This window comes from Colossoma macropomum, unplaced genomic scaffold, assembly GCF_904425465.1.
Source record: "Colossoma macropomum unplaced genomic scaffold, Colossoma_macropomum, whole genome shotgun sequence".
NCBI classification, from domain to species: Eukaryota; Metazoa; Chordata; class Actinopteri; order Characiformes; family Serrasalmidae; genus Colossoma; species Colossoma macropomum.
The window spans coordinates 7,057,444-7,075,016 of record NW_023494794.1 but is presented as its reverse complement, the minus strand read 5'-3'; the positions used below and the strand labels follow the sequence as shown (position 1 = coordinate 7,075,016).

General features: G+C 36.6%; 2 protein-coding genes across 4 annotated transcripts in view; one reads left to right on the top strand and one right to left on the bottom strand.

Moving 5' to 3' along the window:
• The first annotated feature begins 117 nt into the window (after positions 1 to 117).
• Positions 118 to 11,388, top strand: LOC118814404 (solute carrier family 25 member 45). 3 transcript variants are annotated; one of them, XM_036579993.1, is made up of 7 exons: positions 118 to 180; positions 1,285 to 1,334; positions 1,938 to 1,981; positions 2,059 to 2,130; positions 5,185 to 5,373; positions 6,456 to 6,708; positions 8,090 to 11,388. In XM_036579993.1, exons 2-7 carry the CDS (start codon positions 1,298 to 1,300, stop codon positions 8,380 to 8,382), a joined length of 888 nt encoding a protein of 295 aa, XP_036435886.1. In that variant the 5' UTR covers positions 118 to 180; positions 1,285 to 1,297; the 3' UTR covers positions 8,383 to 11,388. The 3 variants fall into 3 exon arrangements, with proteins under 3 accessions (XP_036435886.1, XP_036435887.1, XP_036435888.1); XM_036579994.1 differs by having other exon boundaries at positions 120 to 180; positions 1,323 to 1,334; XM_036579995.1 differs by lacking the exons at positions 118 to 180; positions 1,285 to 1,334 and having other exon boundaries at positions 1,947 to 1,981; positions 5,204 to 5,373.
• Positions 10,365 to 17,573, bottom strand: part of LOC118814403 (neutral alpha-glucosidase AB-like) — a 32,420-nt gene continuing 25,211 nt past the window's right edge. Inside the window, exons 23-25 of the mRNA XM_036579992.1 lie at positions 15,247 to 15,359; positions 13,774 to 13,874; positions 10,365 to 11,703 (exon numbers count right to left, since the gene is read on the bottom strand). Coding sequence (XP_036435885.1) covers positions 11,594 to 11,703; positions 13,774 to 13,874; positions 15,247 to 15,359 — 324 coding nt within the window. The 3' untranslated portion in view covers positions 10,365 to 11,593. The remainder of the gene's footprint in view (positions 11,704 to 13,773; positions 13,875 to 15,246; positions 15,360 to 17,573) is intronic.

Below are 17,573 nucleotides of genomic sequence, written 5' to 3'. Positions count from 1 at the left end.
GTCATAATAAAATATATTACATAAAAAGCCTTTTGTCGTGGTGTTTGGTGGCTGAGACAGATCACAGATAGACTGACCGCCACATGGTGTCAGTAGTGAGGCTTTCTGACGTTAAGAAACGGTCTGATACGAGGACAGGGTTGAGGTGTCCCAGTGTGACTTTACACCTGTTCAGATGAGGTAAGAGCATTTAAAGTGTACTATTTCAATACGTTTTGCTGACTCTATATCAACCTGGATACCGTTGGTTTGCAGTGGCGACAGTTAAAGTCGAGTTAAAGCTCAGGCAGCCTTTACTGGAGAACTTGCGTTCTTTCTGATGCTCTGAAGTTTAATATAAGTTGTTCATGTTTGATACTTGACTGTAAAGTGCACGTCAAAGCTCTGCTTAGACATAAATAATGCGCTTTTCACCTGTGTTACAATGAAGGCTTGGCATTAATGGTGTTTCTGCAGATGTTTGCTCTTCACTCTGCATTCAGCTTCTTCACTGTATTCAGCACGTTTAGGCAAACCTTAACGGTTAATCTCATGGAAATTTTCCTCGGGGTGATCTGAGTGTCTCTGGTTAATCTTGTACTGTGTTCTCATAATTCCACAACAAAATGGCACCCAGAGGAGGATGAGTTCTGCTTGCTTCCTCACAGTGTGTAGTGCCACCCCCTGCTCAATAAATATGACAATTTATTTGATATGAGCGTTTTAAAACCATCCATATTCAGATTTACACAGCAAGTTGCCTTTGATGTAAAGTCCGCAAAAATCAGTTTAAGATTATCATGGGCTCTTTATCATGGAGATGATTATGGACTCTTAATTTGTCTTACATCTTATGTTTCTTTTTTTTTTTCATTAATTGTGTTTTTTATTTATTTCATCCTTATCTGATCTGTCATTTATTAAGCTACCATACTATTTTAATTTTAATAGTTAAATAGTAAAATTTTTGCACTACGATTAACTATTACTTTCTAGTACTTGTTTATATTCATAGAGTCACTCCAGATGATAGCCCATAATTGGCTCTGACGGTATAACAGATAAAGTTTTTACAATTTGTAAGGTTTTATCCCCACTTTCCTAATACACTCTGATTAGGAAAGTAATGGGCAGCAAACTGTACAATACGTATTTTTCTAGGACTGTTTTGAGGTGATTTAGCCATACAGGGAAACTGACCCGCAAACATTTAATGATGTAACCAATTTGTGAACATGATAGGGGTTAAGGAACAAATAATGTTATACTTTTGCATGAAATGTATTACACTGCATTGCATTTTAGCTGAACAGACACCATGCCCTTTGTGGAATTCATTGCAGGATGGATTTCAGGTATGTTTGCCATTCCACCTTTACTTTTTGTTACTGACTAGTTCGCAAGAAACTAGTGCCATAAATTGATAGTTAAAGCTGCACTATGTAAGAGTTTTTGTTAAAATTTAAAAGTAGCGCTACAGGAAGTGAGTCAGGAAGAAAAAAAACACTCTAAAATATAGTCTATGCGCTGCTGCGAGTTACCCTGGAAGGCCTGAAATAATAATTTAAAAGTCAGAAGTGTTGGGTTAGATTTCATGGTTTTTACAGACCATGTCGTACATCTTTGTGTTAACGTCACACGCACAGACTCGAAAAGAAGATGTGGCTTTAAATGTTTAGGCCTAAAATAATAAATCAGTATTATTAGGATCTGATGACAATAGTTTATAATTCACTTACATCTTTGGAAGACACGTCCTTCACCTAGTTTTGACTGAGTTCTCTTTGAATACACTTTCAATACACTCGCAGTTGTCAGATTCTTCTGCACAACCGACATTACAAAATGTACTTCCACCAGAAAGGTCTCCAAATTCCCTGAACCTACTTAGTGTAGCTTTAAGTACATTTCAAAACCACAGTCAAGTCAGAAATGTGAAAGTGTGAAATGTGTTTTAGGTGCAGTGGGGTTGACTGTTGGACATCCCATGGACACTGTAAAGGTGCAATTCTTTGTGTTTCTTGATAGTGAAAAACTCAAAGAATTTTATATTTAGCCTGCATGTTTACTTTATTCCAGGTGCGTCTTCAAACTCAGTCCACCTACAAAGGGATATTTGACTGTGTGGTCCGGACATACAGGCATGAAGGGGTGAGTATCAACACTGGATTAAGAAAATTTCCTCTGTAAACTGAGAACAAGTGATAACCTTGACACTTGCTGTATGGGTCAATGACGTGATGCCTAAATTTTCTGTCCAACAACATTTTTTTCAGTTTAAAAAAGGTTTAACTGCATAAAAAAGGTACTATAAGGTACGTATTACGTCTCCATATATCTACTCACTTTAACTTTTCAAAAAATATTAGTTAAGTGTAATTTTCCTGTTACTTAAAAGGGTCAAAATATCATGTAGTGCGACCGTCAGGCCATGACTGCTGTTTTCAAAACTTCTTTGAAATTACTCTAAATCTATTCATTTTTATTTTTTATCCCATTTGGCATGATTTTCATAGTTACCTTTTGTGGAAAGCTAGCTTATTTTCGTTCGGTGGCCAATTCTGTGCTGGTAAATTTTGACTGAACTTGAAAATATCATGTGGTGCGACCAAATATCATGTGGTGCGACCAAATATCATGTGGTGCGACCGATGCAGAGTGTTTTCTATAATAGATATGTCATAGATTGGCAGTTTTGTGCTTTATATTCAAATGATGACTTGAAAATAAAGCACATGTAATTTCACTTAACTTTTATTTATATATCTATAACTGTTTTAATTTATTTTACCAGGTTCCATTGTAAATATCTCTCACCATAGGCAGTGTGTTAATTCTGACTCTGTAGCAAGAATAGAGTATTGAATGTGAAGAGAATTTAATGTAATTTTTTTTCATTTTTAAAAATAAAAATTGCTTGTGTATTTTTTCAAATGCATTTTTTGTTAACATTGCATCTGCTATCATCTATCATTAGTCCAAAATGAAAATAAACTATACAACGCAGATTTATGGCATGATGCTGTATTACATTACTGTTTTAGCTACACTGTAAAAAGTTTCTTCAGTTCTACCTAAAAAAAAATACTTTGTGGTAACAATTAGCTGTACTCAACTTTACAATTTACTTTGATTTACACATTCATTCCAAGTAATTCTTTAGTTAGTAAAAAAAATAATTTTCATTTAAAGTTAATTTACTTGTTACCACATAAAGTAATTTGTTACTGTGAATCTTTTTATTGTGTACCAGAGAAAAAATGGCAAGGAAAGTTTCTATAGGTAAAAATAGTATAATAGCAATAGAATTTGTCCTGTTTTGTAGCCCACTTCTACAAATGCGGGATTTTTGGTTCTGATTAAAATGATTTGAAAATCAAAATGAATTTATTCCATTGTTAAGTCAAATGAAATGTTTGTTCTAAACAAAGCCGTGAATGTGCTGCACTTATGATGATTTGTGATTCGATTTTTAGTAAAAAAAAGTTTATGAAACATTTGACAAATCTTTGAAATTGATAAAACTGGTTCATATCTATTTTTTGTATGGAATTTACCGTTTATTGATCTTTTAAAATAGATTTTTAAAGATATTCATGTCATTTGGAGCGACTCCTCATCATGTGGTGCGACACATAACAGCAATAACTGTATTAAATTTAAAATAAAGTATCTCATTTTTTGTGGCTGAAATGTTAATCACTGATGCAGTATGTTTGAGTTAATGGCTTTTTAAAAAACGTTTTATGTGATTTGCAGGAAAAAATAAGTCTGTTACTTCATTTAAGAAGGCGAGACATTACAGAAGACATATCTAGATGAAAAAATGCTAAAATAACAATCTAAAATTTAAATATGAATTTATGGGTTCACAGCATTCTCAGTGTTTGAATAATTGCAGTTGATATACTTATTTTCTATATTTTAAAATTGGCCTATTGAAAATCCCAATACATCAATGACCCGTATAAAGGTTGTATGTTTTGTTATTAGAATTCTTTGTTGGAAACAGTAACCAGAAGTCAGTTTGTATTATTTGTTTATCATTCCTATTTCTAATTCAGTATTGTCCATTTAAGTAAGCACAGGTTTCACTTAGACAGGTTCCTCATGCACGCAAGTGTCCCCGAGCAAAGAACAGATTTGAGTTCCTGTGTTAAAAAGACAAAATTGTTTTCATTGTTTCTCATTGTTTATGAACAGTGGAGTGAGGCATCCAGAGAAATTGTCTCCATAAATAAATACAAATCGCTGTGAAATTAAAACTATGTACACCAATTTAATAACAGCTGCCCTTTATATAGGAACACCTAATGCATTAGAATAGATGAACAGGTCATGATCAGATTAACAATATTTAAAGTTGTTGTGTTTGAAAGGCAACAGTAAATCAAGCTCTGCTCTTGCTCAAAAATAAATAAATAAATAAATAATTAAATAAATAAATAAATAATCCACAGAAAAAATGATTGGCCACCCCAGAGTTTAGACCTCAGCCTCTTTAATGTGTTTGGAATTACTTGGATGGAAAGAAGCAGAAAATGCAACCAACATCTAAGACTGAACTTTGGATGTGTTTACAAGAAGCATAGAAAATATCTCTGCATATTATCATGGCAAATTTACTTTATTGAAGAGAAAAGACCAAATAGGACAAAAATATTTTATTGGCCCAGAGGAGAAGCCAAGCATAAAATTGTTCTGAATACAGAAATCTGAGTTGGTACATTTATCTACAATGCACCATTTCACATCAAACCACTGTGAATGACATCAATGAATCATAATGCATGGTTTGTTTACTTGTAGTTGTTACGGAGCCCTGCTGGTGACATCCCGTATAAATAAAAATAAAGTGTGGCTACGACTTAGTAAGGCGTGGGAATAACATAATTAAGCTATGACAACAGCTTAATAAGGCATGATCTGGTTCCCACACCTTACTAAGTCATGGCCATGACTTAATTATCTTGTTTCCACACCTTACTAAGTCGTGGCCACGCATTAGTCATAGGCAGTAAAGCCTGAATATGTTGTCACAGTTGTGTCATGTCATGTACCAATCCACTAATTCTACATCAGGCACGCAAGTCCTAGCCTGGGGTTTGAGAATCTACAGAACGTCTCACTGGTATAGCTATAAAAGTTAATCAATGTCTCAGCTGACCTCTCTTCCTTTCGGCCTGCCTGTTTCTGCTTGCTCAGTTTCATGGTTTCTTCAAAGGCATGGCTTTTCCTGTCTTCAGTGTTGCTGTCAGCAACTCTGTGGCCTTCGGTTCCTACAGCAATGCCTTGGATTATCTCACCCAGTCCCAACACAGGGAGCGTGACCAAGGCAACAAGGCGCCACTGTGGGCCGTCTTCACAGCTGGATGCTTCTCAGGAGGAATACAGGTAGATCTAAATGTGTGCATTCATATTACCAAATAAGCACCTTACAAAGGCTCTAACTCAATTAGCATGAGCTCAGTTGCATTCAAACAAGCATCCTTGTTTACATCAAATGGTTGATGAATTTGTGGTGTAATGAACTTTTCATGGTTGAAAAATATATACTACTGTTCAAATGCTTGGAATCACCATTCAGAAGTTTGGATTAATACAGTGCCCTTCATAATGTTTGGGACAAAGGTCTGTATATTTTTTATTCGCATCTGTACTCCACAGTTTTAGATGTTTACTCAGACAATTCACATGTTAAAGGGCAGATTCTCAGCTTTTAATAAAGGGTATTTTCATACATTTGAGTTTCACCATGTACAAATTACCGCATCTTACAGTATAGCCTCTGCATTTCTGTTCATGAAGTCTTCTGCAGACTGTAGTCAATGACAAATCCACACCTGCCCCTGGAAGAGAGTTTTTGATCTGTCACACAATTATATGAGGATTTTTCTTCATTATGATGAGAATTTTTGCCTCCAAAATCATTGGCTGTAAACTTCTACCTGTAGCCTCTACATATACTAGAAGCTTGGAAACAAAGTAAAACTGCTCCCTTCCGGCAAAAGGTTTTAAAGCATCCAATGCAGAACATCTCGGCTTAGTAACAGCACCTGCCCTTCTGCTATCAAACGTTTAAAACTCCACTCCAGAGTTTTAACTTTGTTTATGTCAATTTATTTTATTGTATTTTTATTTTATGTCTGTTTATTGAGGTTTGTTCGTTTATTGCTTGATTGTATCATGGAGTATGAAAAGGGTTACATTATTGTTACAAGTCATAGAACGTTTTTTGGCAGTACATGTAACACATGCTAAATTGGTAGGTAGGTAAATAATGAATTAAAAAAAATAAGACGATAAATAATTGCTTTTAATGCTAAGCTTGATGATTACCTTTTCCCATTGATCTCTGAGTAATATATTTGCTGCTGATATATTGTGTGGCCCTACTACAGTACTGCATCTCTGCAGGGTCTGAGTTTGAGCATTTCTCACTGTATTACCATCACTGCATTGACCTTCTTAACTAGGTGCTGGTCACGGCCCCAGTTGACCTAGTGAAGGTGCGTCTTCAAAACCAGACTGCAAGTCATTCTGTGGCGGGTGGGGCAAAGTACCGCAGCCCCATGCACTGCGTTGCTGTCATCTTCAGGGAGGATGGGGCGAGAGGCCTGTTCAGGGGGGCATGGGCACTAACCTTGCGTGACGTTCCCTGCTATGGTCTTTACTTCCTTCCCTATGAATTCACCTGCCGGATGCTGACCGAGAAAGGAAAGAAATCTAGTGAGTGTTCAAACAACACTGTATATATTACTGGCTACCAATATTCATTTTACAAATGAATATTGGTAACCAGTAAAATTTATAATAAAATTTATTATTCTTAATGTTGTGGTTGTCCTTTTGTTGTGATACTCACACCCATCAGCACTTAAATGTCTTCAGGTGTTTAAACCACGTTTGGGCCAGATGAGTTGCAATATGTTCTTTTAACCATAGTTTGGAAATAAAATGCTGTTTTTACCAAGAGACTTTAATGAAATTGAGTGTTCCAAAATATACCGAAAGTATTGGTCAACAGCTGTTTTACAAACCCAATTCCAAAAAAGTTTGGACAGTAAATAAATAGCAAATAAAAACAGAAAGCAGTGATTTACACATCTACTTTGGCCTGTATTAAAACAGTATAAAGACAATATGTTTTATCCTATTAACTTAATTGTTTTTTGTGTAAATGTATGTTCATTCTGAAATTAATGCCTGCAGCATGCTCCAAAAAAGTTGGGACTGGAGAAATATAAGAAGAGGAACACTGCAGAATGTTAAAAATCATATTAAACAGGTGATACATTTGTGCTTGGATATAAAATGAGCATCCAGGAAAGCCTAGTCCTTTATGAGCAAGGAGACTCCCCATTTTGCCAAAAATGCATCAGCAAATTATCCAACAGCCAGGGATTGCAAAGTATTTCAGAGATTCAGAGAATCCAGAGAAATCTCTGTGTGTAAAGGACAAGAAAGCTGTATGTCAATGACATCCAGAAACGCTGCAGATTTCTCTGGGCTCGAGCATCTGAAATGGACTGGTACACAATGGAAACATGTATCGTGGTCTGACAAGTTGTTTTTCAGATTGTTTATGGAAGTAACAGGCATTGTTTTCTCTGGGTAAAAGAAGAAGACCATCCAGAATTTTATCAGCATGAAAGCCAGGGTTTGTCATGGTATGGGGGAATATTAGTGGGCAGGTTGCACACCTGTAATGCCGAACACATTTTGGTGATGTAACACAGTGGTTAACATGCTTCTGTCCCAAATGTTTTGGAACATGTTAGTATCAAATTTATCAAATTTAGAATGAGCATACATTAACAAAAAAAAAAAGTTCATAAAGTAAACTTCAAATGTTGTGTTTTTTTTTTTTTTTTTTTACCATTTTCAATTTAATACAAGTAGAATTTACTTATTACTGCTTTCTGTTTTTATTAACATTTCACACACCATCCCATCTATTTTGATATTGGGGTTGTATGTTCCCTCCAAATAGTCATTTTTGCCACACCCACTGCCATCTTTCAAACTTGTCCTTTTCAGTTACATTTAATGATTAAGGCCATGTGTACTGCAGACAGTGTTGACCTGTGGTTGTGTGCATTTGTACCAGGTACGTATGTGATTTTAATGGCTGGAGGAATCGCTGGCGTGGTGACGTGGGCTTGTGCCACACCGATGGACGTAGTGAAGGCTAGACTCCAGATGTCCGGGGCAGGTGGCAGAGTGTACAGCGGCACCCTGCACTGCATCACTGCCAGTCTGCAGGAAGAGGGTATTCGGGTGTTCTTCAAAGGCCTTCTCCTGAATAGTGTGCGAGCCTTCCCCGTCAATGCTGTCACTTTTCTCAGCTATGAGATGCTTATTAGGTCCATGACTGCACCCACAGGCTTTGCTCAGGACTGATGCACAGGAAGACATGTCTGTGTGCCAAAGTGACAGATGTTCTTTCAAACTGCAAGGTTTCAGCTGATGAAACTTTGGTCCAGGTGCTCTACACAGGGTTGGGATGTAAAGTACTACTATTGGGAATATATATTCTGGTGAAAAGGTAGTTTTCAGAATACAGGTACGTTGGGCATTATTAGCAGAATACTTCTGGAACACTTACAAAACATACAAACTTTAAAAGAAGCACCATCAATGCCTGTTTATTAACAATTTTAAAATCAGCACACAGCATGTAGCAAAGACGATCATTAGATGGACTCTAAAGAGGAGCTCAACAAACATCTTTTTACAAACACTGAAGTTCAGCTAAAGCCTGAATAGACTGATAAGTCAATGTGATAAGTCAGTAATTTATCTCATGATTACTAATCTATTTTGAGGGATAAACAAGCTCAGTAGTAGACATGTTCATGACTGATAAGCTTAGCATCAGTGTTGCACTGGACTCATGCTTGACTGTGGAGCAGCAGTGGGCTGAGGCAGATGATAAGAACAAAATGAGACTTCAGAACTTCATTCAAATGGCAAACGTTCACGAAATATACAGTAGTATGCAAAAGTTTGAACACGTTTTTATTGATTTTCTAATGAAAATAAGATATCACCAGGAGATGGCGAGTTTGATCCCTGGTGATGCTACAGCTATCCATGGCCAGGAGATGGCCCTCCCTCTCCCCCCATCACTCAGCATGATCCTATTCAATGCAAACATCTGTTAGCTGACATAAAGAACTGGCAGGTAGCGTTCTCCAAGCACACTGAGCTAAACAAAGACATTGCATTAGCAGCAGGTCGAAAAGCAGCGGTGGCTCTTCACATGGCTCAGAGAACGCAAGTGCTAGCCTTCACCTTCCTAACGCTGGTACAAATGTGTTACTGGAGGAGACTGGAACCGGGGAGAAAAACTGGTAACAAATAAATTAGTTATAAATTTAGCTGTAAAAAAAAAAAAGAGTGTAATTTTCTGTAAATATCTGACATATTAAGCACATGGTTTTATCCAGAGTGAATTACAATGTTAAATGTGCCATGTCTTTTGCACAGACCACATTTTTATTTTTTTCCTGAACATTAAAATCAGCAAATAAACAGTAACTATACATTAAAATGTGCAGAACTGAGTTCTCTGATACTGAACTAATTTTCACTTAGAAAATCAACAAAACGTATTCTGACCTGATGACTTTAATAACAGAGGGATTACATGAAGCATAACTGCCAACCAGTAACAGTGAGGAATCAAGTAAAAATTATAACAGCAGTTGTGTCTTATTGAACTGTATTCTGCATGTATTCTGAATATGTTACTTTGCAATGTATCAGAACAGAATATGTTACTGAATACATTTAGGACACTGGATTCAGTATTCAGCCATTACTATTTTGAAAGTATTCTGCTCAACACTGGCTGTAGACCAGTAGAGGATTTGCTTCAGATTTAAATCCACTGTTAGGGTTCACCACAGCTTCGGTGGCAATAATTCTGTGTTCTTTCAATGACGACTAAGGCAGTCAGCACAGTAAGCAGTACAAGTCCTGGACTTTCTAACATTAAAAATGACTTCTCAAAGCAACTTTATTAGTTTCTCATGAGTTACTGCACAGGCTTTTCAACCTTAAGGCCAAATATGTGAATTCATGACAAAAACTCTATGTGTATAATTACCTCATGGAGCATTTAACTACTGACCAAACCAGTGTTACTGAACTGTGGACTATGACCTGCAAAACCATTCTTTGTGAACATTTGAGAGGATGAATGGTTTACTATCAAACACTGAAAAAGCATTTTATGTCACCTTTTATGACAAGGCATTTTTAAGCTTTTCACTGCAAAAAACTCAAACAGCACAAAACTTTGTGCAAGTTTGATTTTTATTTTGGTGAAGGAGAAAGAGATTAATTAAAAACAAAAGAAAGGCAAAAAATCAATGAAATGGAACTTAACATCTTTATTTTATCCATCAATTTTTTAGACACTGACACAGTGGGCCTGATTTACTAATGCTAGTAATGCATGTTAAAATTGAACATTTAATGTTATTAATAATTGGTGGACAGTCAAGTCATGTTCATTGTCTTGCAGCAAAACACTGTGTACATGCTAACAACTCATTTTGTCATGTTTTGTCAAACAGCTAAATCTTCACTTTTATTTAAATGAGCCATCATTTCTTGATCTCGCTATGACAAATTTCTCTGTCATCTGTCAAACTTGGATTTTTATTTAATAATATGAGTTGATTTCAAAGCTTGGGTGATTGTAATGCAGTTCAGCTTAACAAAACCAACATCTGATTGCCAGGTTTTCAGTGAGGTCGAGACACCTTGGAATGAATGAATCCTGAAACTACAAATTCTTCTATCAGGGAGACAGACAGTCATCCAATTCAAACAGATTTCATTAAATTAATTTAACACACCCATGGACAATAATGCGGATATAAGGTTTATGTGATTTTTAGCTCATTTTTAACAACTGTTCTTCATTTGTAGACAGAAAACTTTCACATGAAATGTTCAGGATTTTCAAGGAAGGTAAAAATTCAAATAAAGCAAACATAAAAAAAAAATCTCTAGCAAATTCACTTTAAAATTGAATGATCAATGTAAAGTATCCTATATTCAAGTCATTGTGGAGTTGAACACAAGGAATAATAGGTTTTCCAAATTTGGAATAAACCAGACAGTAAATCTTAAATACTGGATGGATTTGGATTTCTACAAATTTGGTCTTCCCTTCAACAAAATCGACAAGCTCCATTTTGAAATTCCACATCTCTTGATGTAGACAAGTCAGTGCAAAATTCCACATTTCTGTCATTTTTTTTTTATCTGATATTAGAGCATCAATATCATCTACAGTGATTTCTGTCCTTCTTTGCTTCAAACCTGAAAAAATGTTGCTAAAACAATACAGGGTCTAGAAGTCAACTGTGGGAGCACAATAAACTGAAAAAAGAGACTGTTTCTCTAATGGTCCTGTTTTACCTCATCTTTTTTTGTCATTCCTCTCAGTCTGCATCTTATCAGTTATTCTACAATTATTCCAATCCTATGTGTGTGTGTGTGTGTGTGTGTGTGTGTGTGTGGGTGTGTGTGTGTGTGTGTGAATATGTCAATGTTGTTTAAGTGCTCTATGTCTTGGTAAACTGTGCTTGCGCTGTTACTGCAGGAGCACAGTCCAGTCAGCCCCTGCGTTGACCCCAGGTTTGCGCAGAGTTAACACCGATGCAGCAGAATCGAACTCGAACTCCACAGCAGACTTGGTGCCATCTGAAGAAAGAGGTTAAAAGCATGAGGAATCACCTGCTTAGGAAAAACAGCTTACAATTTATATGTAAAATACAGTAAGGCAAAAACAAGTACTTTGACACTTTTTGTTATTTAATATACTTCCAGTGCATATATCCATGTCAAACTAACACACAGAATGTCTTGTGAAAAATAAACAAGCTTAAATGAGATGTTTAAAATAAACAAAACTGATAAGGAAAAAGTCACTGAATATATAAGGGTTTATGTAATGCATCATGATATGGGGCTGCTTCTTTGAAAAAGGTACAGGGGCATTACATGCCATCAAAGGAAGCATGAATGGAGTGATGTACTGGGTTATTTTAGAGGCGAGTTTCATCTCATCAGCCAAGAAATGGAAGAAGGAGGTTTCAACAAGACAATGACCCCAAACATACAACAAAAATAACTCAAGACTGGTTTCTTAAAAAAGAAGGTGAAGGTGCTTGCATAGCCTAGCCAACCTCCTGTCACAAATCCCACATCGGGAAAAAAATGATTTGTCAAGAGGAATGGGGTAAAACTGAACCTTAATGCTGCAGAAAGCAAATTACGTCTTACCATTGACTGCCACCAACGACTTTGCAACAAAATACTAATGTCGTTATGTTATGTGTCTGAATATTTTTACCCCATCAATTTCAATTTCATTTTTTAACCTGTCTTTATGCTTGTTACGACATACTTTTTTCTTCAAAGTCTCCTAAACTCCCATTATAAGTAACAAGCTATTTACATCATCTGCGCATGTCAGAGATACGACACATCATTTCTGATGGACACCCTGTTTCTATTTTTGATATGTCAAGCCGCATTGCACTGATGTTCCACTTCAACCAAAGTACTGCAGGCCTTTCGTCAAATCACGGTTAAAAGTCAATAACGGATGAGGAGAAACTAATTCATGAGGAAGAGAAAAGAGAGCTGTATGAGTCTTGCTCTCTGTTTTTATAGGGCTATAAACCTAAATGACACTCTATATGGAAATTGCTAGAATGCCAACTTTTTTTGAAGTTACCTGCTGTAATCGATCATTATTGCACTTAAATGTGTAGCGCAAATGTAAAATACAGTTAACATTAACCCAGATTTTCACTGAAGGTAAGACAGTCTGTAGTTTGTAGGTCAGTAGTTTGTTTAGGTTTTGACTTGACTTGCAGTCTTTTTCAGTGTAGACATCCTCAGGGCTTTGCATCACAAAGTAATAATACAAATGAACCCTCATGTGTGTTTAGGAGAAAGTGCAAGACTTTTAAATGTTAGATTTATCTCACCATTACTACTATGTATTAGACCAGTGGGTGCACATACAGCACAGTCAAATTGCATTTTGTTGATTTTCGAAGTAAAAATAAGTTTCTGCATCCTCAACAGAGAACACCATTCTGCACATTTAAATGCACAATTACCATTTATTTGCTGAATTTAACATATTGGGAAAAAAAAAAAAATGATGTGTAAAATGTGGCCTATGCAGAAACATCACGGGCACATTTTATATCGTATATCGCTGGAGTTCCAGAGCATTAGCAATGGCTTTGTAACCCTTTCCAGGCTGGTAGATTTAAATGACTTTGTCTTGCATCTGTATTTGAATCTCTTTAGAATGTGGCATCATTGTGGCTTATTTCTGAGACCTTCTAGCCTGATTCACATTACCAGACAAGTTCTATTTAAGTTTCGTTTACATTCAAAAGGTCTGGCAGCAATCGTGCCTGAGTGTGGCCAGCAGAATTAAACCCAATAGTCAATTGAATTTGGTTAACTGGTTGATTTAGTAGCTAAGGGGTCTATTACTTTTTCACATAGTGACAGGTAGGGCTGAACAGCAATGTTCCTTTAATAAATGAAATCATTTAAAACAGCATTTTGTGTTTACTTATTGTGTTGTTATCTTTGTCTAATATTAATATTAAAAGTAGTTTGATGATCTGAAACAATCAAGTGTGACAAATATGCAAAAAATAGAAGAAATTGGGAAGGGGTCAAAAACTTTTTCACAGCACTGTATGTGATGTTGTTGAGACATCCAGGACCAATAACACTGACCTGCAGCTGTCAGAGAGATGGAGTTGGGTTGAGAAGCTCCCAGTATGATCACCTTTTCTATCCAAGCTGCTGTTGAGAAGTTCGAGTCTGGAGCCAGATTACTGAAGAGCAAAAGAACAGCCCATGAGGGAAGGAACAGTTCAGCCAAAATGAAACACCACTGCAAACAACAAAAGCTGAAGTCCTCACTTTGTATGACCTTAATGGAATTTTGAGGCAATACTTGCTTTAATTTATTGAAGTGTGGATAATAGATCTCAACAGACAGAGAGAGTAGAGCTATATTACACAAGTCTAAATAATGTTGTTTGAAAACACATATTAGTAAGACACAGATTTTAATTATAGCAACTAGGTTTCTTCAGACTGTGATTAAGAAGCAATATTCATATGTCCATTAAAGCACTGCATTTTTTATGTGAGGCTGAAGCTCGTTACATTCCAGTCCTTGCCATAATCTCAGTTTCATTCAGCTATAGTGACAGTCACAAACTGCACGCTGCCCCAGAAATGCCTCAGAGACATTTGATGGAACATAAAATGATAAGTATGCACACGTTTCTGGACTAAAACAGTAATAAACAACACATTTGTTGCCCAAACCGACATTTCTGCCATAAGCTCCAAATACAGTGGTCATGAAAAAAAAAAAAATCAGAAAAATAAGGTGGATAAGACTGCAGAAAGCTTTACACTAAGGAAGGTGCTGCAATGTCTGCCTATTATTATAATCATCTGCCTATTATTATAAGAAGCTCCCCTGACAAAAATTAGACACATGCGTCATTTCTAATGCTTGGTTACACATCCCCTTTTCCTTAAGGACGGCAGCGATCCTGTAAGTATTACACCAGTCTCTACAGAGTTTCCATCCATTTTAGCCCACTCTTTCACTAACTTTGTGCCTCCTCTCCAAGAAGAACACAGCACTGACACTCCCACATTCCAGGATGACAACTGTAGGGTGTTTGTACGTGACTGTTTCAACAGACATGATGGAACACTGGGACAGTTTGACTACCTAATCATCAGACTTCAATTCCAATTCTCAATCTGGAACAGCAGGCAGAATGCTAAAAAGGACACAAATAAACTCTCGGAAGATTCTTGGAAGAGTGGGCTAAAATTGAGTTCCTATCTCAAAATACTAGCGAAGAAATGCTGCATGTGTCTAATATTTTGTCTGGTGGGCTTAAGTATGTTTTTTTTGTTTGCTTTTTTGTTTGTTTTTTTTTTCTTTTCTAAGTATGAAAATTATTGTCTGTGGTAGTCAGCTGTATACAGATGCTGCAGATAGACATAAGCCTGAAAAATATTTCAGAAGGAGCTATAAATCCTCCTGTCCTTCTAAATCTACTTAGAGTCTATTGATTTTCTTATTTTTTAGTAAATGTAGCTCAAACTGGACATGGACATGAACACAGCATGTTTAGTGTGTGTCTGTGTGCACTGAAAAAAGAAAAAACACCTCACCTGGAAGAAAGGGCATTATCAGAGAAGTGCAGACGCCTATGGATAAACTGCTTTTCCTTTTCAAAGTTGAAGGTGTGGAAGTCATCAATGTAGATTTCTCCTTCAGCAGTCCCCTGGCAGAGAAAACATCAGTTCGACCGTTTTAAATATGGAATATTTAGCTCTCAATCACACAGCAGATTAAAACAAACATTGCAAAATGGAGTAGGGTGGTCACTAACCCCATTCCAAGAGATATAGGCTTGTAGTTAAAATAGCATCCTGTAGACACACGCAATGAAAAGACCTGCCTGATCCCCTGCCCCTTTGCCCTCGGGCTGTAAAAGTGATTGCTGTGTATAATAAACAGTATTTTATATTGCCTTAGCCATTCTTCAAGATTTCTTTTCAGCAAGATGAAGCTCAGCAAAGCTCCAGGGATAGAGGTAGCGGGACTTGGGTTCTACGAGATTCATTACTCTTGGGTGCCCCCTCTGGTGCAGTACCGACTGTGGTTCTCCTAATTAACACCGATCTGTTATGCATCGCTATACCGCTGGAAATCCTACTGATAAATCTTGCTGATAATCTCTCTACAAAAGCCTCCATAATGTGGTTATTCTGAACAACAACCAAACATAATGCCGGCAATAAGGGGTGTTACAGACCCTGTCAACATGGTTTCAAATGTTTAAAGTTTGCCACAGAAAAAAATGTTTACCAGTGTTGTATTCAAGAAATACATACAAATCAATACAATTTAAATAGTTGAAAAATGCTGCCTGCTCAGAACTGTGTGGAGAACCATAATGACTGACAGTGGCGTCTCCCTGGCAATGCAAACAACCCGGCACCAATGAGAGCTATCATGCTCTGTCAAATAAATTTAAGCGCTTATAGTAGGATGCTGAAACAGATAGCTAATGCATCTAGATATGCTACAATGGTGCAATATACCTTCATAACAATCACCAATAACAAATTTACATGCTTGAAAAACCTACTTGGCACGAGAGCAGTCACTTTATGTGAGGAAGAGGAACATTAGTAGCTGACATATACATATTTCTAACTCTGATTGTTACTCTGGCAGATCTGATGTCATCTACACCAAATTTAGTCCCACCCAACTTAAATCAAACTGATCAAAACAGAAAAAGTAATTTCAAAAATATCTAAAAAAAAAAAAGCCAACATTATTCTTTCCCTGCCATTTCATATTAAAACTTCAGATTAAAAAACTGTAGATAATTGAACATCATTAAAATAAGAATAGAGGGGCTAGTAAGTTTAATTCATGTTTATGTCACCCATTTTTCCCCTTCAGCCCCTGCCCCCCAAAATGTCTGTGCACAGTCCACAGGCCTCATTATCTTCAGTGCTTCCTAAACCCCACTGTTTAGCAACTGCTGCAAACTGGCTAGCGCAGAACGCCATCTAGGTACCTTTAGTGTACTGGAGAAATTCATACTAGAATACTTTTGTAAAACAGTCAGTATGCAAGTAGTATTTGAACACAGACTTAGCATTCTGCCATTTAGTTCCAACCTGCATCTAACAACCTGTCTCCTCTTAACCAACACTAATGCATCTTATGCAGCCAATCAAAAAAATCTGAGGAATTTAATTAGCTGGCAGATTGCGGCTGGAACTAGACTCAGCAGGAAGGCAGAAATAGTGACCACTGGAGAAGGTCATGACCGGCCCATTTAACATTCATAGTGAGTGGCAGTGGCAGTGAATGACAAAGCTATTCTCACTGGTTAGCAAGCACTGGTTTATACTGAAGTGATGGCTGGAGTAAAAATCTAATTCATACAATACAGCTATGAGCCTGATGCAGGTAGCGAGTAATAGAGGCTTATGGACATCCATTAGCATTGTACAAAGTGCATGCCTAAAACTTCAGATGGTGTCTAGCAGTTAAATAATTTCAATTAGTCTTGCTTAGGTAGTTTCTAACACTGTAAGACATTCTATCATCTATTAAAATGGACAAGGGTACAGACAAAATCCAAGCTTTTAGATGCTACTACTATTGGTCTATACAAATGAAATTTTGTTCATTTTAATAAAAAAAATAGTATGTCATACAGATGAAGTACAAGGCAAGTGTTAAGGCTACCTTTACTAAATAGGTCAAAGTTGTGATTTAGGCAAAACTAAAAAAACAAACCTCAGACAGCAAACATGTCTTGGCTGATGAACTACATTTGTGGTAAAGAGAAAATCATGTCAATTTCCCGCCCACTGCTTAAGCAACTTCTGAGATTAACTCAAACCTCAAGTTTAACCTGGTGCTACCTTAAACTAAAGTTGCTAGCATACAAATCTATAAGTCTATCTCT